This window comes from Cnephaeus nilssonii (genome assembly GCF_951640355.1).
Source record: "Cnephaeus nilssonii genome assembly, chromosome: 14".
NCBI lineage: Eukaryota > Metazoa > Chordata > Mammalia > Chiroptera > Vespertilionidae > Cnephaeus > Cnephaeus nilssonii.
This window is the reverse complement of record NC_137085.1, coordinates 8196232-8223271: the sequence shown is the minus strand read 5'-3', so window position 1 is coordinate 8223271 and position 27040 is coordinate 8196232. Positions and strand designations below refer to the sequence as shown.

Genomic DNA, 27040 nt, shown 5'->3' with positions numbered 1-27040 from the left:
TTCCCCTCTCAGAATTTTTTCTCCTTTCAAAAAAAAAAGGGGGGGTGATCTAAAGGACTATTAAAAGCAGTTCAGAAAGAGTAAAAATTTAAGAGATATTAAGGTAATCCACCCAAATAAAACTAGCAGATATGCCAGGGCGAGTTCACCAAAACCAAACCTCTTAATTTCATAGTAAACGTGTTCTTAAATATCTGGAAATAGTCTATTAATATTTTGTGAGTCGCACGTTTACTCTGAGATTCAGGGATTAGGAGGAAAAGTAACTTAAGTGTCTGTTTTAAGGCACAGGTTAAGAACCAATCTCAGACTTGGTAGTAAAAAGCAAGCTGGTTTTGTATGCAAATAAAGAAATCTCAGAAAAAATATTTTTAATTACAAAATGCTCCTGCAGAGCACACAACAGCATGTGACATGGTCCAAGAATATCTCTGTGAAGAGTCAGGGTAACCACACCAGAGGCAGAAATAAGCATTAAAAAAGGATAGGGGAAGGTTAGAGAGCAACCAAAGGACTTGTATGCATGCTTATTAGCATAACCAATGGACACAGACACTGGGGCGGGGGGGGGGGGGGGGGGGGGGGGAGGCGCTTGCCCGGGAGGGAAATGGTTGGGGGAGGAGGGTCAACTGGGGAAAAAAGGAGACATGTAAAACTTAAAATAAAAAAAATAAAAAGATATAAAATGTTGTTTACAGAGAGATGTAGAAAACTCAAGTAATACATCTTAATTTTAAATAAAACATTTGATTAATGGATGTGAAAAAAAAGGATAGGGGAAGGGCGGGTATCTTAGAGCTAACAACTTTGTGGAAAACAAGAATCAATTATTGTAAAAGGGTAAAAGGTAAAACCACGCTTATCTTAAAGGCATTCTTCCTTAAAATTTACTAACCCTGTTTTTTCTTCTTTGCCATCCTTTCTTTGGACTGTTTCACAGTAAATAAATTAGTTTTACTCTGACTTTTCTTGGGCACATCTATTTTCTTCTGCTTAGCTCCATCCACCATTTCAAGAAATGAAAAATATTTCCCTCCCAATATAATTCTTCATTTATCCAAAAATACTTTTTCCTGCTTAGGAACAACATTCCAGACAAAATTTCTATAAGTGGAAATTACATACGAAATCTAAACTCTTAGAACAAAATGTATCTATCCAGTGTGGGGAAACGTCACATTATCAGGCACTGATTTTTAAGAGCTGGAAGGTGTAGGAGAAATAAACATAGAAAGGACACAGAGGTCCTCTTATTACATTTTATTTCTGCTTCCCCCTTTACGAGGCATGCACCCCCAACACACACACACACACACACACACACACACACACACACACACACAGTCTTCTGGAAAGCAGGAGCTTGCTGAACTGCCTGATGCTATTTCCCCTGGAATCAAAAATAAGTGACCTACAAGTAAACTTGAAAATAAAGGTAGATTCAATATTAAAAACAATTTCTAAATCACTTGCAAATTAGCTCCTGCTCCCAGCTTTTTAAAAAATGAGGACTTTGGCGCCCCCTTTTCAGAAATATACAGAAGCGCTAGGACAACTTGACTTTGTCAACAGGTTTCTAGGAAACTGAATGTGTGTGTGCTGTTTAGAAAACTGAAGTTAGAATTTCAAACAGGACTGCAACTGCCCAAAGTGATCAGAGAACAAGATGCAAATTTTCACAACATTTCAAGGCAAGTAAACTTGGGGATGGAAGAAGGAGTTGGCCATTAAGAAGAAAAAAGATGGTAAACTCAATGAGACCAGTATCCTTTAATAATTTCATTCAAGTTTCCTAGGTTTGTTTCAATACCTCTTAAAACTACATATGTATAGTAAATCATCAGACAGATGCCAAACTATTATAGCAGCCATGTGATCTACAAAACGTATAAATATTTATATCCCATTTTCCCCATAAACCATAATAATGCCCTAAGACATTCTATTATTTCAGCATCAACCTACCTAACCTGGCACTTTCATACCAAAACCAAGGCAAAAATCCTTTGAAGGAACGTTTACCCTGATTTTCTATTCCAAAACCAATTAGGACTATTTGCTTTCCCATTAAGGAATAAGTAAACAGAAAAGCCAGGGGGCAGTGTACATGGTCCAGGGGCCTCTGCTTTACACAAGAGGCCGGTCAGGTGAAGGAAACTACTATCGGAGGAACAGTATGCTTCTCACCAGCGTAGGATGAGCTCTGGGAGCAACGGGTGTGGGGCCTGTCCTCAGAGAACTTACAGTAAGGAGAAGGCAGCCAAGGGGGAAGAAACCAGAGCCGCCTGCTGAGCACCCACTGTGTGCGGCACATCATGTCATTTAGTCATCTGCACAGCAACCCACTGAAGTGATAAAGCTTCTTATTTATTACAGAACTAATAAGCACAAGGCAGAATTCCTATCTCTGTTGTGAGTCCATGTCACTCTCTCATACAAAAAGTTCTATATGCCACAATAGTTCAGAGCAGACACACATGACTAACCTTCCAGGACTAGGTCTCTGTCTCCCTCGATCCCCTCCTCCCCACTACACACACACCTGACACTCCATCAGCACAAAACTGACAGTAATTTCCTAAATTCTCATACCACCTCAAGCCTATCCCACCTTGGCACATAGTATAGTCCCTTGCCCCTTAACAGTCCACACAATTCCTACTTACCCTTCACACCCCAGCTGAGAGATTACCTCTTCCCAGAAGCCTTCCCTGACCACCACACACCCAAGAAAGTTTCACTCTCATCTCTGTAACTTGCCCATCCTCCTTTCCTATCCGCATCCCCCATGCCTAGCAGTTTCTGGTACACAGCAAGCACTAAAGAGAATTTGTTGAGTTAAGCTGGCTGATTTGAGTACAACTTCCAAATGGAAGAGCTGGGGAAACTCTGAGCTGGCCCTCAAGGAGTGACGACAGCAGTAAATGCCTTGATAAAGTGTAAAATAACATTTATTGCCTAATTTACCATACTGGGATGAATCTAAGACAAACTCAAATGTAAAGCAAGCTCTATTTTCAAAAAGAAAAAAAGCCTTTAAACCCACAAAACCATGTCCTATTATACATCCTAGTCTGGTCCAAATCTCTGTGATATTATAAGAGTGAAATGCTCTCCTTGGATTTCTGCATTTTATTACCAAAGCTCCCTGTCTCATCAGTAGTTTCCATGTAGCTGCTCCTTAGCAACCTCCACCAAGGCTGCCTTTTTCAGCCCACCCACAGTTACTGAGTAGCCAGTGAGGCTTCCAGAACAAAGCTCTTTAAAACAGAAAAACGAGATGCAATTCAACGACCAGAATTGAGAGAGATGACTATGCAAGACACTGTTTATGGCTACCTAGTTATCCACTGACTTACCTTCTGCATCCACCGTCTTCCCCCAAGCTCCCCCCTGCTCCCCCACACCACCCACACACACCCACTGGGCTCAATCACTCTCAACTCCCAAAAACCCAAACCTCCCAGCAGCAAAGCTGTGTGTGGAGAGAGACAAGAATAGGGAAGGAGACACAGCTCAGCCCTCATCCACAGGGGCCAGGAACTGCTCTGCACTGCCTCGCCCTGGCTGCCCTGTTGGGTGCTCATTAAAAGAATTTCCCCTGCCCTGGCTGGGTGGCTCAGTTGTTTGGAGCATCGTCCCGTACACCAAACTGCTACAGGTTCGACTCCCAGTCAAGGCACATACCTAGGTTATGAGTTCAATCCCCAGTTAGGGCGCATATGGGAGGCAACCGTTTATCGATGTTTCTCTCTCACATCGATGTTTCTCTCTCTCTAAAATCAATAAAAACATATCCTCAGGTGAGGATTAAAAATCAAAAGAATAAAAGAATTCCTCCTTTAACAAATGCCTCTGAGTCCCAGAAAGCACACTCTTCTCCCATCTCACTGTCAGGGACTGCCTCACCCACGAGCTTCAAGATGCCACTGTGGGTGCCTAAACTGCTGACCTCCAGAAGAAGGGGGTTGTACCAGTGGCCACATCTCCAGCCAATCTTTTTTAAATGAAATACCTGTTAGTAATAACAGGGCCTTGGCCTAAATTTTAAAAAAGAACAACTTGTATGAACAATGTCAAATATAAGCCCTGAAACTCAAAACCCAGAGCAGCATACAGGGCATTAATAACTGAAAAGAGCTCAGGGAAAATAACAAAAAAACGAGAGAGCAGTTCACACACAACAAAAAAATGAGACAGCAGTTCACACACGCACACAAAGGCAGAGACCTATACACATTCAGAAACACCGTTCAAGATCACTATTAATCAAAGAAATATAAATTGAAATTAAATAACATTTTTTTGCCTTTTAGATGAGCAAAGATTAAAAAGAATAATACCCAATGCTAACGAAGATGTGGTAAAATGGGCACTCTAACATACTTGTAGAAGCCAAATTGGGCGATTTAGAAGTAGCAATCAGAAAACATAAAGCTATACATACCCTCAAAACTAGCAATTCTACTGCTAGAGAGTTATTCTAAAGAAATTAATGGACAAGTACCTAAATTATGTATATAATTATGTATATTTTAAAAAATCACTATTTAGATCAGCAACAAAAAAATAGAAAAACTGGAGGTAAAGATTCGACAATCAAAAGATATGGAAAATAAATAATAAAATACTATATATACATTTATTAAACGTGACAATATTTTTTGGCAATGGAAAGATGTCCATCCTATATAATAAAAGGCTAATATGCATATCAACCCAACAGCGAAACAACCGGTCGCTATGACGTGCACTGACCATCAGGGGGCAGTCGCTCAATGCAGGAGCTGCCCCCTGGTGGTCAGTGTGCTCCCACAGGGGGAGCACAGCTCAGCCAGAAGTCAGGCTCACGGCTGGTGAGCACAGCGGCAGTGACAGGAGACACTCCCGCCTCCGAACAGCACTAAGGATGTCCAACTGACAGCTTCCGGACTGGGAGAGGGCACAGGCCAGGTTGAGGGACCCCCTCCCCCAGTGCACAAATGTCATGCACCAGGCCTCTAGTTATCTAATATTTAGTTGGGGGGTGACGGTGACATGTTCCAAAGCAATATTAACAGACACGCTTATACAATACATATTATACAAATCTGGAAGAACATAAAATATTATCCTTATTTCTGGGTGGTGCTATTTACTTTCTGCTTACTTTTCTTTTTCTTTCTATTTTTTCTTCAGAGACCATGAATTAACTGCAATTTTTTATGGTATAGGCTTAGATAAAAATGAGAATTCGACATTGCGGAAGCATGGGAGGGAAAAAAAGCAAAAAGACCAAGACCTTACCAGCTGTCACAGTCTTGCTGTGTAACAGCAGCAGCATGCGCTTATTCCTGAAATTTGTATACAGGGGTCTGACGGTCAATCCATGCATGAGTCAATAGTCCCAAGTAACAACAGTAATCAATCATCACACACAAGTAAATACACCATGTCTCTCTACTAGCGTCCTTCCTTAGGATGCTCTTAGAGGTAAAAATCATCCTCATAATGAAGTCCTTTGAGCATATCAGTGCCAAGCCAGATCCCACTTATCCAGAAGTCTACTCCATGGCCAAAAAAATTACTAAAAGGATCACAACAAACATAGTACACATAGTGTTGAAGAAATTTCGAAGCAGTCACATCAGTTCTGTCTGTTCTTCAGACATGGCAGGTAGCAGCAGTCCTGTTTTACGAAGCAGGGAGACTAAACCTCCATGAGGAATTTGCCCATATCACACAGCCAGAGATTAGCAAATCTGGGAATGTGCGCCCAGATCATCTGAATTTAAAGTGTCCAACACGTGGCCAATGTGGCTCAGTTGGTCGAGTGTTGTCCTGTGCACCAAAAGATCACTGGTTTGATTCCAGTCAGGGCACATGCCCTGGTTGCAGGCTTGATCGTGAGATCAATGTTTTTCTCTCCCCCCCCCCCCCCCCTTTCTCTTCCTCTCTCTCTAAAATCAATAAAAACATTTTTGAAAAAATAAAAATAAATTTTAAAAAAAGTGTCCGACATTCCTTCCATTCCACCATGTTGCCTCTTAAAAAACAAAGCCAAAAGCTTAAAATCAAGATTAGCAAGTAAGCATGAAAGCAGCTTTATTTTCTTAGCTCCCCACCCCAAAAAAGCATGCTATCTAACTTTTCTTCAGATTTCAGCAGAACAATTACCACACATCTGGATATAGTTCATTTGTGTTGTTTTGCTTGGAAATTCAAATGAGACTGGGATTTTAGTTAAATATTTTAAATGATTAAACAGATGCCATTCACTGTTTAGCAATACCACTCAGGGTCTGTTATGAGTCTTTATTTTAAAATAGCCCCATTCAAAACAAATTAAATTAGTCTCCATTTTCTAAAACCACTGAAGGTGTTTATCAGCATTAGTAGCTCAATTTGAACCTAACTTTTCCTGAGAGAAACCAACTCAGGAAAAAATATGAAATGTATAAAAAAAAATTACCATCTAAGATACGCTTTTACTTGCTCTATTTATTTAAAAAGACCTTCATTTGTATGGCTTTTTTTAAAACATGAAACATTTTTATAGAGTTCATTGAAATACTAAATCAAACAGCAATTGTAGAAACTATGTCATCAGACATACTGAAGAAACAATGTCAGACTGAAATAATCTTCTAAAACCTGCTGCTCTAAGTCAAACTCTAGGAAGGTTCTGAAAGCCAGCAGGTAGAAATCTGCTTTAAGGTCTATGCTCACAGACTCTCAGACGGGGCTGGGGAAAATTTATTGAAGGCCTTTTAGGACCTCAAGTGGTGTAAGTATTTCCCCATTTTACAAGCAAGGAAACTGAGGCTCAGCTGGTTTAAAGGTAATACAATCATTAAGAAGTGGAGCCAAGAGTCCAACCTAAGTCTTGTGGTTCTTAAGCTCATGCACTGAGGACAACTTCCAACTCCTTCCTTCAAACAAGCCATGCCAGGTGCCCACTTGGCAGCAACTCTGGAAACACACCGATGGGACAGGAGTGGCACTTCCTCACTGTTTCCCCCCAGCACATCACTGAGTTCCCGCTCCCAACCCCACAGGCTGACAAGCTACTCCAGGAAGCACCATCACGTCAAGCACAATGTGAATGCTGGCCCTGAAACTGCAGCGAAGCAGCCCTACGCCCTAGCTCCCTCCCCCACCCAAAGGGGATGAAGACAGAATGCATCTTCCTCACAGGGTGGCTGGAGACTTGAAGGAGAGGACATGTGTAAAGCAGGATACCTGGCACATAGTAAAAGCTCAATAAAAGCTAGCTACTGTAATTATTCTAAGACAAGGTCCCCGTCCTCCAAGACCACCTTATACCATCATTCTTAGCAAGTCGCACGGTTGGCAGCTTTAATGGAAACAGAGGTCTTCAAAATCTCTTCTCTCAAAGTCATGAAGTTCTGAGAACCAGCAGGATTTCTGCTGCTTTTCCCATCAATTTAACCAGATCTTTTCAGAGAGGAAAAAAGCTGTTCCTCCTGCTAAGGAGGGTCCACTGTAAGCACCCAGGACCTGCCTGGCACTGTGACCTGCCAGGTATCAGATATATGCAGCGATAAAAGGAGACACACACAACTTTCTAATTCATCAGTGTCAGCTCTCCCTGACAGAGCGCTTACTCACACTTGCTCATTGTTAGTCCACTGGCCACTCGTCCTGGGTGAAATTTGGTGCTTTCCACAGCCCGTGGACTGGGATCATTTTTCACTCTGTTCCTGTCTACAGGGCCGAGTCTCTGGCGGTTGGCGCTTGCTCTGAGGCCAATGCTGCCAATGTGTGAAGAGCTGATTTATGAATATAAAACAATGTTGGTGCCAGGGGACCACGTCCAGCCACTAGAGAGCACTGGAACACCTCTCATGGCTCGGGAAAATTCAGACAGCGACTTGAAGTGGTTTAATTGTATGCATGCATTTCATTATAAGTCTTGGCCAAAAGCTTCCAGGCGAGGCAGGCCAAGCAATCAGACAATCTTGCATGGGTTGCTGAAATCCAGATTTGTCCTTTGTCAGCATAAACAGTTTAATTTGATGTTTTCACTCCTGAGTAAGCACTGAGTATTACATTTAAACCCCTCGTGAGGGGAAGAATGCTTCCTTTTCATCAGCAAATGTACCTCAATGTCAGAGAGTCTATCTTTTATTCCCAATGAATAAAATAATATTCCATTTAATATGCTTAGAAATAGATTTTTTAAAGCATCCAACATTTCACTCAAAATTAATTTCTCAAAAAAGGCAGTTCTTTTTTTAAACATAATGTAGTCAAAAAGGAGTTAAATTTTACTCTAAGTAAATAATTTAAAATACCACCTTAAGGGAACAGGGATTTTTCTTATAATTGCAAGTGCTACTTCTCATTGACCTGACAGGTTATAGACACTTATTTTTAAGAAAAGACTAACAATCGGGGCATCCAGGCCTAAAGTATGAAAGGCTCTATTTTTATTAATGTATTTTAATGAAATGTCACAAGATACGAGGACAGAAAATTATTCTGCTTTAAACAGAGGAGCCACCTAACCCTATGTTTAGGGGGTAAGACCGAGGATGAAAATTATGCCTCTCTTAAGCAGACTCCAACATCATCAGGCCCTGCCAAGAAACAGAGGCTCTCAGTCAGCAAGTGCTCTGCTGGGCGCAGGGCACACACTTCCCCTCCTACTGCGGGCGCTCAATGTAGTCTCAGCAGACACGTCTTTCAAAGGCATCCTTCCCTCTGGTCCACATTCCAAAACAACTTCCCAAAGTGCAAGTTATTCAACTTTGCAGGTCTTTACCAAGTTTTCATTTCCCTCAGAGCACTCAAGGGCAAATGACCACAGAGATTAATAATTTATAAAACACATCTAGTCTTAATCATAAGTAAAGGTTTATCTTTTCCATAGAGCCTGTGTGCAAACAATAAGAAATTCCACTTACTGTAAAAAATGTGCAAAGCCCTTTTACATATATTTTCTCAATTCATCTGTGGACTAGAGTCTATTATCTCCATTTTATAGATGGGAAAAAAAATAAAGTTCAGAGAGGTGAAGGAACCTACACAAAATCACCTAGCTAGTAATGACAGATCCGGCTGACACAAATCCCTAGTTCTAAGAACTCTGCAGTGAGAAGTCTTCTGATGCATAAAATGACTTTCCACTTATCTATCCAATAAAAAAGTAAAAGAGTGTCGAGCCCTAGGTTATGAGAGTATAAAGGCACTTTTCTGTAGCAGAGCCAATTCTGAAACAAGGGCAGGTAAGGCTTAACTAGTTACCTGAAGGGGGGTTTGAAAACAAAGGACTGCATTTAACTGTTCTGAGACTCCTGGCCAGGACTTCTACTTGGTCGTAGACTAAGGACTGAACTCAAGTCAGAGCAGCAAAGACAGGAAGAGTAGCACCCTACATATTAATGCAATACCTCACCATTTTGCCTACAATTCAACGTTTTTATGCAGTATCAATAACAAAGTCCACTCTCTAATTAGAATAGATTAAGAACTGGCGAGCGCTGGCTATATTACATTCCCAGTATGTAACATGATGAATTTTAGAAGTAAATATTTTCTCATTTCCTAACAAAATGGCACCATCTATTGGCTTAGTACCACCTTTGCAGCAACCAGGAATCAAGATGCATTAAGTCAACTTTCATGGGCTTTTGGTTCCCTGTTTAATTCCTGGCATTTCATACCAGATAATTTTTAAAATATAAAATCTATGCATTGCACATTTTAAATCTTCTGAAATGCATCTTATACTAATCAAAGCAGGAAAAACTGCCAGAGAAATCCTAGTACACAGACCTGCACAGAGAATGTGTTAGCACTAAAATTATCAAAACACCATGCACATAACACCACACTGTGCTACATAAAGATTCTGACATATGGTATTCCACTTAATCCGCACATTTTCCAGGGGACAGTTCCTCTAACCACCATTGTACAGAAAAAGACATCAATGCTCATCATACTCAAAAGCTAACATTGGACTTAGATTGGAACCCAGCTGGACTCCAAAGCCCAGCTCTTTTCACTGTCCCCCACTACCTCAAAACGCAACAGGAAGAGCAACACGTGCACGGAAGAAACGTGTTCACACACAAAATGACACTGCAGCATCCCAACGCCCTGTGATCTTCCCAAGTCAAAAACAATCAGCTTGTTTTTAGAAATGAGGGGTTTGAGGTTCCGAGAGATTAGGGGACTAGCCCTAGTCAAGCAGGGATGGGACTGAAGCCAGGGCTTCCGTCTCTTTTTCTAGGATTACAGGTGATACCTCAGCTGGTTACAGAAAGTCTGCTCTGGACGGTCACCTACTGTATGGACAAAGCTCCCACCAGAATAGGGTTCCCTCCACTGCACAGCCCCTGACCCACAGAGAGCAGGGGCCGGGGCTCACTCCAGTGCTGATTGGGACACACGCCTGCGGAAGCCCCTGCAGAGTCACATGGCCCATGAAAAGGATTTCCAGCAACACCAGAGCCATGAAGTCCACATGCCCTCTGAGAAGCTGACATGTAGGCCTCTGAACTACATACAGTGCTGCAGAGTTCACACCTGATCTAAGAGTTGAAAATGAATGTGGAAAAAATACTTGCCTTCTTCTAGTGCATTAATTTTATACAGCGCAGTAACTTTTTCAAAATCGAGCCATGCGGAGATATCAAAATGTTTGCACAAAGGTTGTCCTTCAGTGTAAAAACACAGAGAAAATGGCAGACCTGAATTCCCTGCCGTTGTTCTTATGTTCCAGCTTAATTTCTGAGACTCATTTTTGCCCACAAGGTGAGACAGCAGTATGTTTACTACTCTGTCCTGCATCTTTTTAATCGCTAGGGGGCTCTGTAAATTGGGACTTGAGAGGTACATTCCAGTAATTAGGAAACTGCATAGCCAGTTTATCTGGAGATGGAATTTTACCTGAATGGTCTGACAGTGACCCAAGTCATCCCTGATGGTGCATACCAATGTTTGTTCCTTAAGTTAGAATTCCTGAATTGTCCAAGGGCCTCATTTCCAGGAATGTCGTGCTTGAAATTTTATTCATATTAATTCTCTATGTGAATAAGTGGGCAAAAAGAAAAATTTTATATACCTTGCCAATGCTGCTCAAGGAACACCGCCAAACTAATAGCAAAAGATCGTCCCCAGGCTTCTCCTGACAACACTCAGTCTGCCTAATAAAGGAAAGCTGGCAAGTTAAAAGAATAAGCTAATTAATCTGAGAATTACAAGAACCCACATTTTGTCTATAAAAAAATAGAACCATAATCCTTTTCCCTTAGTGGAAAGAAGAGTCAAAGAATCTTGCCCGACTTTCAACAATCACACTAATCGATCATCTGAGTCTCTTGAAAGTTATTCTCTTAAAAAAGAAATAATTAAATAAAACTTAAGGGACCCCTGTTTTTTGAGAATGAACCAAATCACATTTGCTCTGGACCACATGCCACACACCACTCACAGCAATAACACAGCCAAGGGGAACAGTCACAGTGAATGGGGGCCCCTCCCACATCATACACCTCCCAGCTATGTGACCTTAGCATACTTTTGTGAGCCTCAACTTCCTCATTTGTAAGACAGGGATAAGAGCACCCACCTCACAGTCTTGCAAAGATTAAGTCAGTAAAGCATCTCTCAACACTGCCGGTGCAGCAGCTGGAAAGCTGCAGGATGCGTGACGCTCTCATGGCCAACATCACGTCCATAAAAGGTTTTAGGACAGAAGCTGTCCAAGGGCCACACCATACGGAGTCTGATAGATGCTTCTCCTCAGTGAACCCTCGGGAAGGCGAGTCCTCAGAGAGGAGGCTCCTGGACTCTGCTCAATGAGCTGTGCCAACATGTTCAAGATGCACACGGCAAGACAGGTGTCTTCTAGTCAATGTAAATTAAGAGTAGCCTTCAGGCGCCTGGCTAGTCGCCAACACAGGCCCATGAGTAGACCAAATTTGGACACCCTTGTCTTATGGGTAATTTGTAACTTCCAGCTCTTACTGTCAAATCACTCAGATAGAAAAAAAGATTAATTACAAAGATATTTTCATTTCTTATAATTAAAAAAACTTGTAATTTAACTAAAGCTTGAGTTTGCATGAAATATTCATTTTCTCACTTAAGCTACATTTAGGAAAAGCCTCAGTCCACAGTGAATGTCAATGCTCCATGGGAACCATTCATTTAGGAGGCCCTCTATTTTACCTACAGTTTGAGGTTTAGTTTGTAGCTCACCCAAAATTAGTAACATGAATTAAAACAAAGTCCACCGAATTTTGGCAATTCTGGGAATCTCTCCCAAAATCCAGCTCCCCAGCCCCTCAGAGGGAAAAAAGGAACTAAAAATAACAACAGAAGACGGCCTTCGTTTGGAAGAAAGGCAGCCTGCACAGCTACTACCACAGGCAAAGATGTGCACAAACCGCTCAGAAGTGAACAATGGCTAAAAGAAACTCAAAGACAAAGACAAAGCCAGGGCAGGACAAAAACTGTATTTTCTTTTACAATCTCTGGGAAAGGGCTTCTCTCCCAATGAACTCAGATTAGGAAAAAATAAAAATAAAAGTTATATTGTCTTGGGGTGGTAGAATTGCGTATAATTTTTTTAATTTTCTTTTGATTCTATAAAACTGTTTCAGTAAATACTGTGTTTAATGTGCAGGATGGAAAATCTGCACAAAGAGTAGTCGAAAGCATGCAAAACAAACGCCCTTTGGGAATTTGTATAAATATTTTCAGTATTTAGAAGCAAGGCTTAATAGCTTAATGAAGTAACACCTGTAAAACGACCAAATCAAAGCAGCGGTGTTGTACGGGGCTTGCCTGAGCTAGAAACAAGGGCTCAAATCTCCGCTTTGCCACTTACAGGCAGAGCAATAAGAGGCAAGTTACGAAATTGCTCCTTTAAGTTTCAGGTTTCTCATCAATAAAATGGCAATGACAGCATCCCTTCCCTAGAATTTTAACTGAAAATAATGTAACAGCATGCTCTGGCACAGAGACACTCCGTAAGTGCTTTAAATGTGAACACTAAGCTTTAAAAAGAAAAGAAAAAAAAGGAACCTATCACACATGCAATGCTCTGTGCTATCCTGGAGCCACACAAATGGAACACCGTCTAAACCCACTCTCTTCCAGCGGTGCTGTAAGCTGCCAGCTCACACACAGTAACCAGCAGCTAAGGTTTCTAGCGCTGTTTCAGACATTCTTTGCCACGAGTGAGTTAGAGGACCAGAAAATTAAGCATCAACTATTCATAGAGTCACACAGGAGTCTGAGACTCTGGGAGTAAAATACAAATTCTACTCTCAAATTTTCACAGGGGCAGGAGGGACAATGGCTAGGGAAAGTAGATTGGACGAGGTTGGAATCCTGGAGTCCTGTTTCACACAAATGCCCTGAGGGGAACACAGTAACTCAGCCTGGGGCAGTCCCACAGAATGGCTTTTTTTTTTTTTTTTTTTTTTGCTAGGATGAGGAGTAGGAAGGCCTGGGCGGGTCTCTGAAGGAGCAGCACTGCAGCAGTGGGTGTGAGCGCCTGCTCAGGGAGGCAAGGGGAACTACTGAACAATTGGGGGGCGGGAGCGGGGAGAATGGAAGGTCTAAAGCCCAACTGGAAGGGAGGTGGCCCCAGGTGAAGGAGTTACTCCAACACTGAAGTCAAATGCCAGGAAGGGACCTGCACTGAGGAACACAGGAGAGGACAGATGACAGAGACCAGGAATCAAGCCTAATGGTTGGCTCGTTTCTGGGTGATCTCTGTAATGTCAGTGGCCATCTCTACTGCCACTGGTCTGTCCACACCCTCGACATTTCTGGCCAGATGTAATCTCCCTCCCTGCCTCCAGACGCCGCATAACAATCTTCTCCCTATAGCTGTCACACTGTTCTTTCTAGCTAGCCACTCTTCCCCTATCACTCCTGCTTGGAAACGTTATATAGGAATCTCCAGGACAAAATCAAGACAATTCAGTGTGCATCATCGGGGCCCTCTCCAGCCTAGCTTTCCAGCCTTACCTCTGCTCCCCCTGAACACCATGTCTTTGCTTCTGCTGCACCCCTGCATGGAGCACTCCTCCCACCCTATGCACCTGCCTCACCCATTCAGCAAACTCTGGCCTTTCCGTTCCTTGACCACACCAGTCCCTTGTGCACCATAGGGCCTGAAAAGTCCTTCCCTTGGCGCAGAGAGTGGGGAAGCAAATTCCTGGCTAATTCCTACTTGTCATCTAGGTCTCGGCTGATGTTACGTCTTCCACCTTTCACCTATCAGACTGGCTGGCTGTCAGAGAAAGGCATTATCTTATTCTCTTGGGAGGAGGAGAAATTACTGCAATCTGTTTGCAGGGCAATTTGGTACTAGCTCTCAAAAGGTAAAACATACTATATGGCCATCTGTCAGTTTTTTGGGCTGTCCAGAAGCTGTACGTCCTTCCTACATTTGGGGAACCCCATCACTGTATGAGGAGGTAACTGAGCTTCACCAATCAGAAGCACCCACTCTCCTTTACAAAGAACTCTCTGGTGGTGAGCAAGATGGCAGAAGACTGGGTTCCTGAGACAGCCGGGCAGCAAAGTGAGCAGCGAGCCAGGGAGATAACAAATACATTTGAATAAAGCAATTCAAAACAATTCTAAAATTACTGTATCTTCATTTTAAAATAATTACAAAGATTCATCCATATGGTATCCGGGGGTAAATCATTCTCCTCACAAACACCACAAACAGGGAACAGCCACTGTATAAAACCTTTTAAGAGGCTAGATAACACAATGGAATAGCAAAGTCTCAAACTGGCAATTTCCAAACTATTCAAGGCAGCAGTGCTTCTAGTTCTGCAGAGACAAATGTAAAAGACTGAAAATGTAACAGGTAAAAAACAGCAGAAAAAACACCAGGTACACAGAACCTGTTCAAATTTCTAGACCTATACAATTTTTTAATATGTTTTCACTGATTTTTTTAGAGAGAGAGGCAAAGAAACATCAATGAGAGACATACTGATTGGCTGCCTCCTGCACGCTCCCTAGTGGGGATCGAGACTGCAACCCAGGCACGTACCCTGACAGGGAATAGAACCAGTGACCTCTCAGTGCATGGGTCAATGCTTAACCAACTGAGCCACACCGGCCAGGGCTAGACTTATACTGTATGACTCAGAAATCTATATATATGTAAAAGGCCAATATGCTAAGTGTATGACCGGTTGCTATGACACGCACTGACCACCTGGGGGCAGACGCTCAATGCAGGAGTTGCCGAGCTGCAGTGACTTGGCAGAGGTGGTTCTCAAGTGATGCACCCCGAAACCAGAGAGGAGGGAGCCCGATTCCTCACGTGGCCATGCAATTCCACCTTCGGCCATGGGTTATGTTGCTGTCGCTGGGGCAGTGTCCGCTCCGAATCTGGTTTACTGCACACTGTGCTTGCGTCCACACCCTATACAACAGCAACTTTGCAGAGTGCCCTCTTGCACTCCGGGACCCCTCGGGGGATGTAGGAGAGCCAGTTTTGGCCCTATCCCCACAGGCCAGGCCGAGGGACCCCACCTGCCAGAGGGACCCCACTCACTCTGCAGATGCCTTTCAAGCCACGGCACCACCCCAGGTGCGGCCGGCCAGGGAGGTACCACGGGAGGTTGGCTCCAGGGCGTGTCCATCTCGCCCACCGCCAGCCACCTTCTAATTCATTTCCTTTCAATGTGCACGAATCCGTGAACGGGGTCACTAGTTTAACATAAAATTTAGAACTTACCCCAATTCTTAACATAACTTTATCACTCTTTTCTTTTTGGTCATTAAAAAATTACTCTTGCCCTGGCTAGGTGGCTCAGTTGGTTGGAGCATTGTCCTGTACACATACCTAGGTTGCAGGTTCAATTCCTGGTTGGGGCACAGAGGGGAGGTGACTCACATCAGTATTTCTCTCTCTCCCTCTCCCTCTCTTTCTCTCTCATCAATAAAAAACATATCCTCTGGTGAGGATTAAAACAAGAGTATATAACCCTACCTGGTTTGGCTAAGTAGAGTGTCAGCCCTCGGACTAAAGGGTCCGGGTTCGATTCCAGTCAATGGCACATACCTTGGCTGCAGACTCAATCCCCAGCCCCCTGTGTGGGAGGCAACCAATCGATGTGAGTCTCACATTGATGTTTCTCTCTCTGTCTCTCCCTAGTCCTTCCACTCTCTCTAAAAATCAATGGAAAGAATATCCTCGGGTGAGGATTAACAAGACAACAAAAAAAGTTTTAATGAATAAAGAACATATACATACTCTTACCTAGCACTTAAGAGCTAAAATGCAAATGTAAAAACCTGATCTAAAAAAAATAACTACTATTTACAGGCCAAGTACTGGAATTATATGTTACTTATAATGTTATTTATATATTATTTATAACCTGGTTGTGTGTGGAGGTATTATTTCACAGTGAGGAAATCGAGGTTCAAAGGAATCAAATGCCTATGATCCCTCAGAGATTAAGTGGCAAAGAGGAACTCCAGTTACTCTACTTGAAAAAAAAAAACCTGCGTGTACCAGGTATATTCCCACAGCGAGGCCTCCACTCCAGCCTTCCCTCTGCCCAGCAGGCTCTTCCACTCAAACCCACCTTTTCATAAGATTTACCTTGACCTTCCTATTGAACACTACAGTCTGCCTTCCATCCCAACACTCCCAAGTCCACCTCCCTGCATTTATTTTCTTTTTAATTTTTTGTTTTGAGATAATTATAAATTCACATGCAAATGTAAAAACTAATACATGGAGTTGTCATATACCCTTGACCCAGTTTCCCCCAAATGTAAAATCTTGCATAACAGTAATATATCATCTACATTTCTTTTTTCGCCTAATATTTAGCACTAGAAAGTGATATTAATAGTTGTTATTGTCTTTCCACTAAAATATAAACTCCTTGTAAGCAAGAATCTTTATCAAAATTTTGTTCACTGTTATATCCCAAGCACAGAGCCAACCTGTAGAAAGAGCTCAATAAATATTTGTAGAATGAATCACTTTATTGCACTGTCTTCTCTAACAGGAAATAGACCAGCTCTTTAAGAGACCATCTTGGTAAATAAGAGGATTCTGAAACATCAGAGAAACATTACACTCACCCATGGTGACATAAGGCAACTTATCAGTTGATCCATGAGGATAGATGCTGTAGAGGTGAGGTCCAGTAACATCTACGCCCCCCAAAACTAGGGCTGCACCAATGTAACCTTGATACCTGGTGATCAGAGTATGCATTAAGTTAAGTAGTCACTGTAACTTAACCAAAAGTATATAAGAAGTCAGAAAACAAAAAGCGTTTCTTACACTGCCACTATTTCATTAAGTGGTTACAGCTTTGATGGAAACAAAATAGGGAATGGGATGAATTTTATGGGGATCTAACTGTGTACCAGGCCCTGTACTAGGCATTGTCATAAGCCTTGCTTCTAAAGTTAAATCCTGCCCTAGCTGGTTTAGCTCAGCGGATAGAGCATCAGCATGCAGACTGAAGGGTCCCAGGTTCAATTCTGGTCAAGGGCACATGCCCGGATTGTGGGCTCAATCCCCAGTGTGGGGCATGCAGGAAGCAGCTGATTAATGATTCTCTCTTATCACTGATGTTTCTATCTCTTTCTCCCTCTTCCTTCCTCTCTGAAGTCAATTAAAAAAAAAAGAAAGAAAATAATAATAATAAAGTCAAATCCTGTACTTTTTTCCTTATACAACTGACTCATTTTATGTAACTCAACAAAAATGTCAGAAGATATAAAGGACCATAATTATTCAGGTTTAAATTTTTAAATGTTCCTCTCAAAACTTTTATAAAATTTAGCTTTTACAAAGTATGTTAAACTAAAAACAGCAGAACACTGAAAAGAGAAAATTTAGAATTCCTAAAACATTCTAAAGAGATTAACAGAAACATCTGCTAGATTTAGCTAAATGTTATGACATTGCAAGGAATCTTGAAATAGTCTATTTACTGCAATTTTCTAAGTTTCAAAATTGTTTTAAATGTAATGCACCATACAAACCACCAGAGGGAGCTTTGTATTTAAAATCTAATCAAAATCACAAATGTCTTCAGAAATCTTTTTTTTTCCCCTTAAAATCCAGAAGACGGGTTTTCGGGTTTTTGTTTTGTTGTGTTTTTTTTTTTTTTTTTTCTGATTTGACGGAGGGAGGGAGGGAGGGAGGGAGGGAGGGAGGGAGGGAGGGAAGAAACATCAACCGGGGATCAAACCTGAAACCTAGGTATGTGCCCTGACCCAGAATTGAGCCAGTATCCTTTCGGTGCACGATACTGAGCCCACCTGGCCAGGGCTCATCAGAAATTTTGACCACGGATGTGCTTTAACAAGTTCTTACACTATACTGGGAGAATTTATTTAATAGGCGATAAATCTCCAGGGTTAGGATGATGATTACGTATGTACATAAACAGAAATCACTGACATAGGTCTCGTACAGCCAGAGCAGAAATTGGGTGGATGTGACTAGACTTCCTGCCCATATGACTTATAAGTCCTGGTCACCTCACCAGTAAAATGGAAACAACTAGTATACTACTATTGCTGCAGAGCTACATTAACCTCATCTCCACTTACTGAGAGTCTCGGGGCCATGCCAGATGAAGGCCTGCAACTGTACAGGAAGGCAAGGGCCAGGCAGGAAACAGATGTAAGTGAACCAGGCAGGGACTGACAGACCAGACACAGGATCCCACTTCTCAAGGCAACATCTGACACTCAGTTCCAGAAGATTACTGCCATGTGTTACCCCACACTTTTTGAATTTCTTTCCAAAGAAGCCAGAAATACTGATTTTTCATTCAAATCTCTTGTGTTGCAGACTCAATCCCCAAAGGAGGCCTGCAGGAGGCAGCCAATCAATGATGTTTCTCTCCTCATCAATGTTTCCATCTCTCTCTCCCCCCTCCCTCTCTCTAAAATCAATAAAAACATATTTTAAAAAGGTATCATGATGCACACATTCCACAAAGGAAAGAGGAGAGAATTTGTGAAAGATAAGGCAGGTCCCAAAAGAAGCCAGTATTCCAACCCAAGACTAAATATCCAGGCTATTTCCACCATAGTACACTGCCTCTCTTCACAAGAAGTAAATCAGAAAATGGACTTAAGAGTTTAAAACTGTCGAGACCTATACAGACATGAAGTGATGATGCGATTAAGGAAGAAAGAAAAACAAAACTACTAAGAGGAACTGTATGTGGGAGTCAGCAGGCAGTAAAGTCACGTCAGGCAAGTGACTGTACCCCTTTAAACCTCAATTTGTTCACATATAAACTGGAGAAGCCCAGACCTCAGGATTAAAAGGATAAAATGAGATCAGGCATAAAGCACTTAGCGAACAAAGAGGTAAATATCGGTTAATATCAATGTCACATTTTTCATTTTATTGTTTGTGCCCCTTGAAAGAGGGAGGAAAAAACAATCACTTGTGTTTTGTGTAACTGTGTTACACAAAGACAAACTCCTCAGAGGTTCCTTCCAGCTCTTTCTTCCTATGAACAAAAAGGTTTTTTATCCAGTAATATCCCTATGCCTGAGGAAATGACTCAACTGGTCACACGTCATTTACTTATGAAAAAAACAGACAGACCCCATCAATTCAAACCCATTACCAAAGCCTTATAAAGTTAAAAAGACGTTTTAGCCCAACTAGCATGGCTCAGTAGTTGAGCATTGACCTATGAGCCAGGAGGTCACGGTTCGATTCCCAGCCAGGGCACATGCCTGGGTTTCAAGCTTGATCCCCAGTGTAAGGCATGCAGGAAGCAGCCAATCAATGATTGTCTCTCATCATTGATGTTTCTATCTCTCTCTCCCTCTCCCTTCCTCTCTGAAATAAAATTTAAAAAAATAAAATAAAATGGCTTTTTAGTAACAGTTGAGTTCTAAAATAAAATATGTATTTCTGAATGGTTTTCCTCTAGTTTCCAGGTTTCCCTTCCTGCAAATCTAAGACATGAGAAAAAGATGCTGTAGAAATCCTCCTCCTGGAACCTTACCTGAAAAGCATCTGCTTCAGCATCCGATTGGCCGTCACAACTCTGGGGAGGCGGCCAGTGGAAAGGGAGTGGAGCTCCAAGTTGGAAGAAATGAGCTGGGTTGTCATATCTGTGTCTGCAGCTGTCCCAGCACCACAACAACTAAAAAACACAATGAAAAACAGCTGAAATCAATTACCAGAGGGTTCAATTAGGAGTTTCTTCCAAAACATTCACGAAGTTCAGGTACAGAGAGATGTTTCTGAGTATATCTGTACTGTAACTGCTCTGTCTAACCAAACAAATAAACATTAAACTGGCAATATGCATCTACCTATATGCAAATATATTTCCACAACTGAAAACCAAAATGAGAAATAGCTGAAATCAATTACCACAGGGCTCAATTCGAAGTTCAGATACATAGAGAGATGTTTTTGAGTATATCTGCACTGTAACTGCTCTGTTTAACCCAACTTAAAAAAACATAAAATTGGCAATATGCATCTAACTATATACAAGTGTATTTCCTGTGCACAAATGAAACATTTGAAATCATTAGTTCCTTGGCTCCTAAAAGAGTATATATAATCCTACAAATATATCCAGGTTGTACAAAAGAGCAAGCATGTTAAAAGTCTTACAATTTAACATTTACCAAGTATTTACTACCAAGTATCAGTCATCGCATTAAGTGCTGGGAATAAAGAAAATATGACAAAGTCCTAGCACTTGACTTCAAAATTGAGTGGAGATGACACAGGTAAACAAAAATTTACCTCGTATAATACAATACAGTAGCACAGGTACAAAACGTTAAGGGAAACTGAAGGAAAGAGCAATTAATTCTGATCTTTGAGAAGAGGTTTCATATGAGCTGGATTTGCAAGAATAAAATAAAAACACTGTATAAGCAGAGAAGAGGAGAGGGCATTTCTAAGCAAAGGGGCTCGTATAAGCAAAGGTGAAACAGCGTGGAGACGAGAGGAATAAAGACACGAGGGAACTAGGGACCATCCAGGTGTAAGCAGAGCAGTGGGTGATGGCAACTAAAATGGCTGAAAAGGTAATATTTTTATGAGATTGTGCAAGGCCTTAAACAGTTTCGATTTTATCCTGAAAAAGCAGTGTCAACCTGTAAAAAGTCTCTTGAAAAGTTTTTAAAAAGGAACATAATTTTAAATTTGTGTTTTACAAAACCCAATATGACAAGAGGAATAGACAACAGAGATGGAGAAGCCAGAGGCAAAAAAACCATTTTAAGTGACAACTGCAATAGTCCAGCTGAGAAAAAAAATCTGCACTAAGACCTTAGCAGAGGGAAGAACAGGAGGGAATAGATTCAAGGGACACAGAAGGCACACCAGATACCAACTGAATTGAAGCCTAAAGCAAAGACGCACTTAAGGATAACTTAAGTGCCAGGTGGATAAAAATGCCATTTAAGGGAGACAGAAAGAAAATACAGATTGAACCAAAGGTTTTAGGGAGAAACATAGTAAATTCAATTTTAGCCCTGAAATGTTTAAAAATATAAAAGCTATTAAAACTAATCAATACTTACTAAATGTTAGGAGATATGAAGTGTATCTTTGAACAGTTCTTGTCAGCAACAACCATCCCTTCAGTTGCCCTTGTATCTGCTCCAAGTACTATGCCATCCTGTTTTTTAAAAACATATACTTATAAACAATCTTACATATATAAGCCACAGCTCTCTACTCTAGTTTGGGAAAAACAATGTTGGCCATCACCTGCTCCCCCAACCATCTACCCCCCAAAAAAACCCTCCTGCCAAAAATACTGTGCTATACTTACAGAATTCAAGATATGGCTTTTTAACAAATGTTATTGGTTGAATCCTTAGTAGGTGGTAGGAATTATCATTCCTGTTTTCAAATGAGGCTCAGAGATTTAATGAATTCCCTTACAAACCAAAGCTAATATGGGGAAAGTCTAGATTAAGATACAGAAATCCATTAAAATAGCCACCTATTTGTTTTTAAAAGGTCTCACCCTTTACCCTTAATAACAATAACCATTAACCCTTCTGACCCTTTCAACAATTTACGGCAGGAGTTATTATGTTCAACTGGTTGATGGGGAAAGTGCGGCTGTCAGAAGAAAAGTGAGCTGTCCCAAATTGGAAGCAGCATTGAAGTTGAATGGTTACACAGACGCCTGTCTGACCCCAAATCTGGTGTTCTCCCACTACATCATCCTGCCTTCTAAAGTAGTAACTTAAGACCGGAAAGTAAATTGGCCTCCTGGCAAAAACTCTGCAAAGTGAGAAAAGAATATAAACTGTTGATAGCACACAAATCCTAACATAGTCCCTCCGGAAGGGCCGGCTCCTGATGTGCTCTGTGGCATGTGCCCTTCCCGGCAGAGCCCAGAGGCGTCCAGGGGGCTGGCTCGTGTACACCTGCTGCTCGTCGCCTGTCCCGGCTTACCCTATAGACCACCCCCGCGATGGTCGTGCCTGTTTTCCGGGCCGCTGGAAGCTTGTACCCTTTCTTGGCAAAATCGGCTTCCAAGACGGCATTTCTAGGAGCAAAGGAGAGAAAAACACATTGACCACATTGCGCCGCACTGGCAGAAAGAGTGCCTAACAGGGAACTCGGGGGGAAAAAGAACCTACTGTTCACTATCACGCCCATCTGTTCACTCAATCCTTCCCAAAATCAGGACTATTGTCCCGTTTTTTCAGCAAACAGAGCCTCAGTGAGGGGCGGCACCTCGCCTAAGGAGACGGAGAAGGAGGGTATCCAAGCGCTAGGGAAAGGGGGAGAGCAGACCCGGCCTCAGGAGAAACCCACGCTCAGGCCCCGATTCCCCTGAGTCACACGGCCGCGGGCGGCGGGCCGCGCCGCTCGCCCTTCCTCTGCACTTCCCGGACCAGGCCGCGGCCCAGCGCCGACCCCCGGCACCGCACTCCCAATCCCGCCCTGAACCCGGCGCCAGACAGGGTCGCACCTGCGGCAGTTATCAAACGAGAAACCTCCAACCGGTGGCTGGCACACTGACACAGCCGCCATCTTTCCAAGAGAGTACTTCCGGGCCGGGGGCGGGAGCAAACAAAAAGAGCCGAGTACTTCCGGCGCCGCGGGCGGCCCGGGCTGCAGGGGCGGGGCAAACTCCGCGCTGGAGCGATTGACCTTAGAGTTGCGAGATCCTAGAGGAGCCCGGAGGTGCTTGGAGTGTACCGCCCCAAGTGGCATGGAGGAGACACTGACGCCCGGAGCGGGGAAAGGACTTGTCCCAAGGCGGGAGCACCAGAGACCAGGCCTATGGCAGCCAGACCCGAGATGTTAATTCGGCTCCTTGGGGCATCGGAGACAGACACACCCAGGTTCCAGACACAGCCGCACCATCTTCTTGCATTGTGCAAGTTCTCTTAATTCTGAATGTCAAATGGAGAAAATAGCTACCTCACAAGGTTGCTGTAAATTGAACAAGAACACTAATCATTAGAAAATGCAAATCAAAACCACAGTTCGATACCACTGCACACCCACTAAGATGTTGTAATCAAAATGACAGGTAATAACAAGTGTTGGTGAGGATATGGAGAAATTAGATCCCTCCTACATGGCTGGTAAGATATAAAATAGTGCAAGTGCTCCAGAAAACAACTTGGCAGTGCCTCAAAAAGTTAAATATGGGCCCAGATTCCTCTCTTATGTATATAACCAAGAGAATCCAAAAGATGTTCACAAAAACTTGCACACAGATATTCATAGCAACATTATCCATAAAGTGCCAAATAATGTAGACAACCCAAATGTTCATCAACTGATGAATGGATAAACAAAATGTAGTACACAGCCATACTGCAGAATATTATTCAACCATAAAAAGGAATGAAGCTTTGCTACATACTACACAACGGGGATGAACCTTGAAAGCATTGTGCTAAGTGAAAGAAGCCAGACACAAAAAGCCACATATAGTATGGTTCCATTTCTATTAAATGTCCTTACTGGACAAATCCAAACAGCCAGAAAGTAGATTAGTGGTTGCTAGGAGATGGAGGCAGGGGCAGGGGGAGTGACTGTTAAATGGGTACAAAGTCTCTTTTGGGGATGATGAAAATGTTCAAGAATTACATAGAGGTCTTTGTTACACAACCTAGTGAATATACTAAAAAACAATGAACAGCACATTTTTAAAAAGTGAATTTTTTATGTAAATTTCATTTCAAGTTTTAAAAGGCTGCTGTGAGGGTTGAAAATTATATATGGGAAGCACCCATCTGGGCACATAGCACCTTCTAAATAGCCATTATTGTTAATACATTTATTTCATCCTGCCAACAACCCTAAGAAGTAACTATGTAATTCAACTCATTTTACTGATGGAAATTAAGGTCCATCAAAGTGAAGTAACTTGCTCAAATTTGCTTAGCAAATAAATGACAGCCTCAACAACTGTGGGATGAATTAATTTATTCACTCGGCAGATGTTTGTCAGACATGTTTCTAGGTATGAATGAATAAATGAATGAATGGCATCTCAATCACCTAGAACTAGTATCTGTCACAACTTTGTGTTCAATAAGTATTTGTCAAAGGTTAAATTCTCTTTCATTACTTCTCTGGGTCTTTTGTGTGAAATTAAGAAAATAAAACCTGCCCTAATTGGTTTGGCTCAGCGGGTAGCGTGTTGGCCTGCGGACTGAAAGGTCCCAGGTTCGATTCCGGTCAAGGGCATGTATCTGGGTTGCGGGCACATCTCCAGTAGGAGGTGTGCAGGAGGCAGCTGATCGATATTTCTCTCTCATCGATGTTTCTAACTCTCTATCCCTCTCCCTTCCTCTCTGTAAAAAATCAATAAAATATATTAAAAAAAGAAAAAAGAAAAGAAAACCTCACCTACCTGCCTCCACAGAAAGCTACTGATGAAAGGTTTGAGTATCTCCTGTGTCACCACCTCTCTACGTTGGTAAATGTAAAAAGTAAAAAGAGTTGGACTCCCCTCTGAAGAAGTCCATTCCTGCTGAGAGAGACTCAACTCCCTAAGACCTAGACAGGGCAGTTCAGGGAAGAAGGAAGCCCCAGTGTGCTAAGGACCGGTGGAGGGGGCCTGGGGTGGGGCTGGGTTCTGCAGAAACTAGAGGTTCAGAAGGACAGAGTGCGAGCTCATGGGGCAAGAAGGCAGGAGGGACAGACACAGCAATGGCTTGGGGTATGGAATAAACAAAGCCCTGAGCACGGATAGTTTTCAGGAACCTTCAGGAACCCGTGATGAATCTGATGCAGCTACAGGGAAGGGAAGCAGCGCAGCCTGCAGCCCCCAGAGGGCGATGATGGGGACCCCTGTGTCCTGCCAGAGAGCTGGAGGGGCCAGGGAAGGGTGTGGAAATGATCTGTGAGCTCGATTTGTCCCTGGGGCATTTCTCTTCTTAAGTGAGTCTCTTGGTTAAGGTTTTCACACCCTGACTGAGCTGAGGAGGTGGCATTGCCTGCCTGTCTATGGCCTCTGGAGGTGGCCCAGCAGAGGCAGCCAGAGCCCAGCAGAGGGGGACAGAGAGCCTCCAGGCAACCAGGGCCTGGACCTTGAGAGGCAGAGCCCAAGGCCAAGCAAACCCCAGCCTGGGGCAGGGCCTTGGTACCTCCAGCATGTGGAGGGCAACTCTAGGTTCCCAGATCTCAGGGACTCCTGCTTTAGCCTCTCTGTCCAACATGACTGCTGCCCCCGGGACTGTGGTCCAGCCGGAAGTCCTCCCCAAGGCCTGGACACAGTCCCATTAATCCCTGGCAGTACCACCGAACCCAACTGACCAGTAAAGCCACCACTTCTGCTCTGGACTTGGCTGTGTAACCTCAGGGAAGCCATCAGGCACTCTGAGCCTCTGTTCCTAATAATATAGTAACAACCAACATTGCCTAAGAGCACCCGTGTCCTGAGCTCTGTCCTAACCACTTTATATACAGGATCTCATGATCATCATCCTAGGCATCTAGAATGTGCCAGACACTAGGAAGACAGGTGATCAAGGGGCAGACACAGTGCTTGCCCTCAGGGAGGCAGCAGTCCCTCAGGACCATTCATCATTAGACCACTTTTCAGATGAGGAAACTGAGGCCCAGGTAGGCCAAGTCATTGATTCAAGGTCACACAGCTGGTAAGTGGTAGAGTCGAGATTCAAACCACATCCCTCCAGCCCCCGACCAGACACAGCACCACTTCCCCGACCCCCTGATATTTCTGGCCCAGCTGGAACCCAAGTCCCCGTGTTCCCCAGGGCTTCGGCAGAGCAAAAACGAGGTTCCTTCCTCAAGGATTCTCGTCCTCATAAGCCGGTCTCTTCATCTATCTTCCTCTCAATCTTCTCATTTGCAAAATGGGAGAAGCTCATGGACACCAAGAGAGAGCATGCAGTGTAAACTGTAAAGCCACCCATTCATCCACTCATTCATTCATCCCGTCACCCAGGATGTATGAAGCCCCTCCTTGGTGCTTGGCTCTGTGCCAGACTTGGCAGGTGTTGGTCTGGGAACTGTACCTCCAGGTCACTGTGCCAAGTGCCCTAAGGGACATGTGCCAGAGCACAGCCAAGAAAGTACTCCTGAGTAGGCCCGAGGCAGCAGGGTGGGCGCCCAGAAGACGGGAGACCAGAGGGTGTATCAGCCTACATTTTCCAGGGGCTTGGCAAACACCCTCCCCCAACCTGCAGGCTGCTAGGAACGCAGCGTGGGCTAGGGCCTAGAAGGCACACCCATCCTCTGTCAGGATACACACACATCCGGGGGTGCCCCCCACAAGAAGACTTGGCCATCTTCCCATTGCAGGAAAAGCAGCCCATGATGCTCCTGGTTGCTAAGGCAACGGAGCCCTTGTTTTTCCTTCTTCATAAATAATCTATAAATAGACAAGGCAAACCTGGGCGCCTTCCTTTGCATGAATTAGAGCAGCTGCTCCAGGCTGCAGGGCCCGTGGCACAGCACCCAGGTGCCAAGCCTCGCCGCACAGGCCACGGCGACACCACGACACAGCTCCAGTGGGAGGGCACCAAGGGTGGGTTCCTGCCACCCGCTCCACACTCTCCT

The 27040-nt window shown here is 43.2% G+C and overlaps 1 protein-coding gene across 1 annotated transcript in view; it reads right to left on the bottom strand.

The window, feature by feature from the left end:
* The window catches only part of PSMB7 (proteasome 20S subunit beta 7), a 51229-nt gene extending 28188 nt beyond the window's left edge, over nt 1–23041 (bottom strand). Inside the window, exons 1-5 of the mRNA XM_079791002.1 lie at nt 22965–23041; nt 22442–22535; nt 21553–21650; nt 20010–20150; nt 17098–17213 (exon numbers count right to left, since the gene is read on the bottom strand). Coding sequence (XP_079647128.1) covers nt 17098–17213; nt 20010–20150; nt 21553–21650; nt 22442–22535; nt 22965–23026 — 511 coding nt within the window. The 5' untranslated portion in view covers nt 23027–23041. The remainder of the gene's footprint in view (nt 1–17097; nt 17214–20009; nt 20151–21552; nt 21651–22441; nt 22536–22964) is intronic.
* Between the last annotated feature and the right edge of the window lie 3999 nt (nt 23042–27040).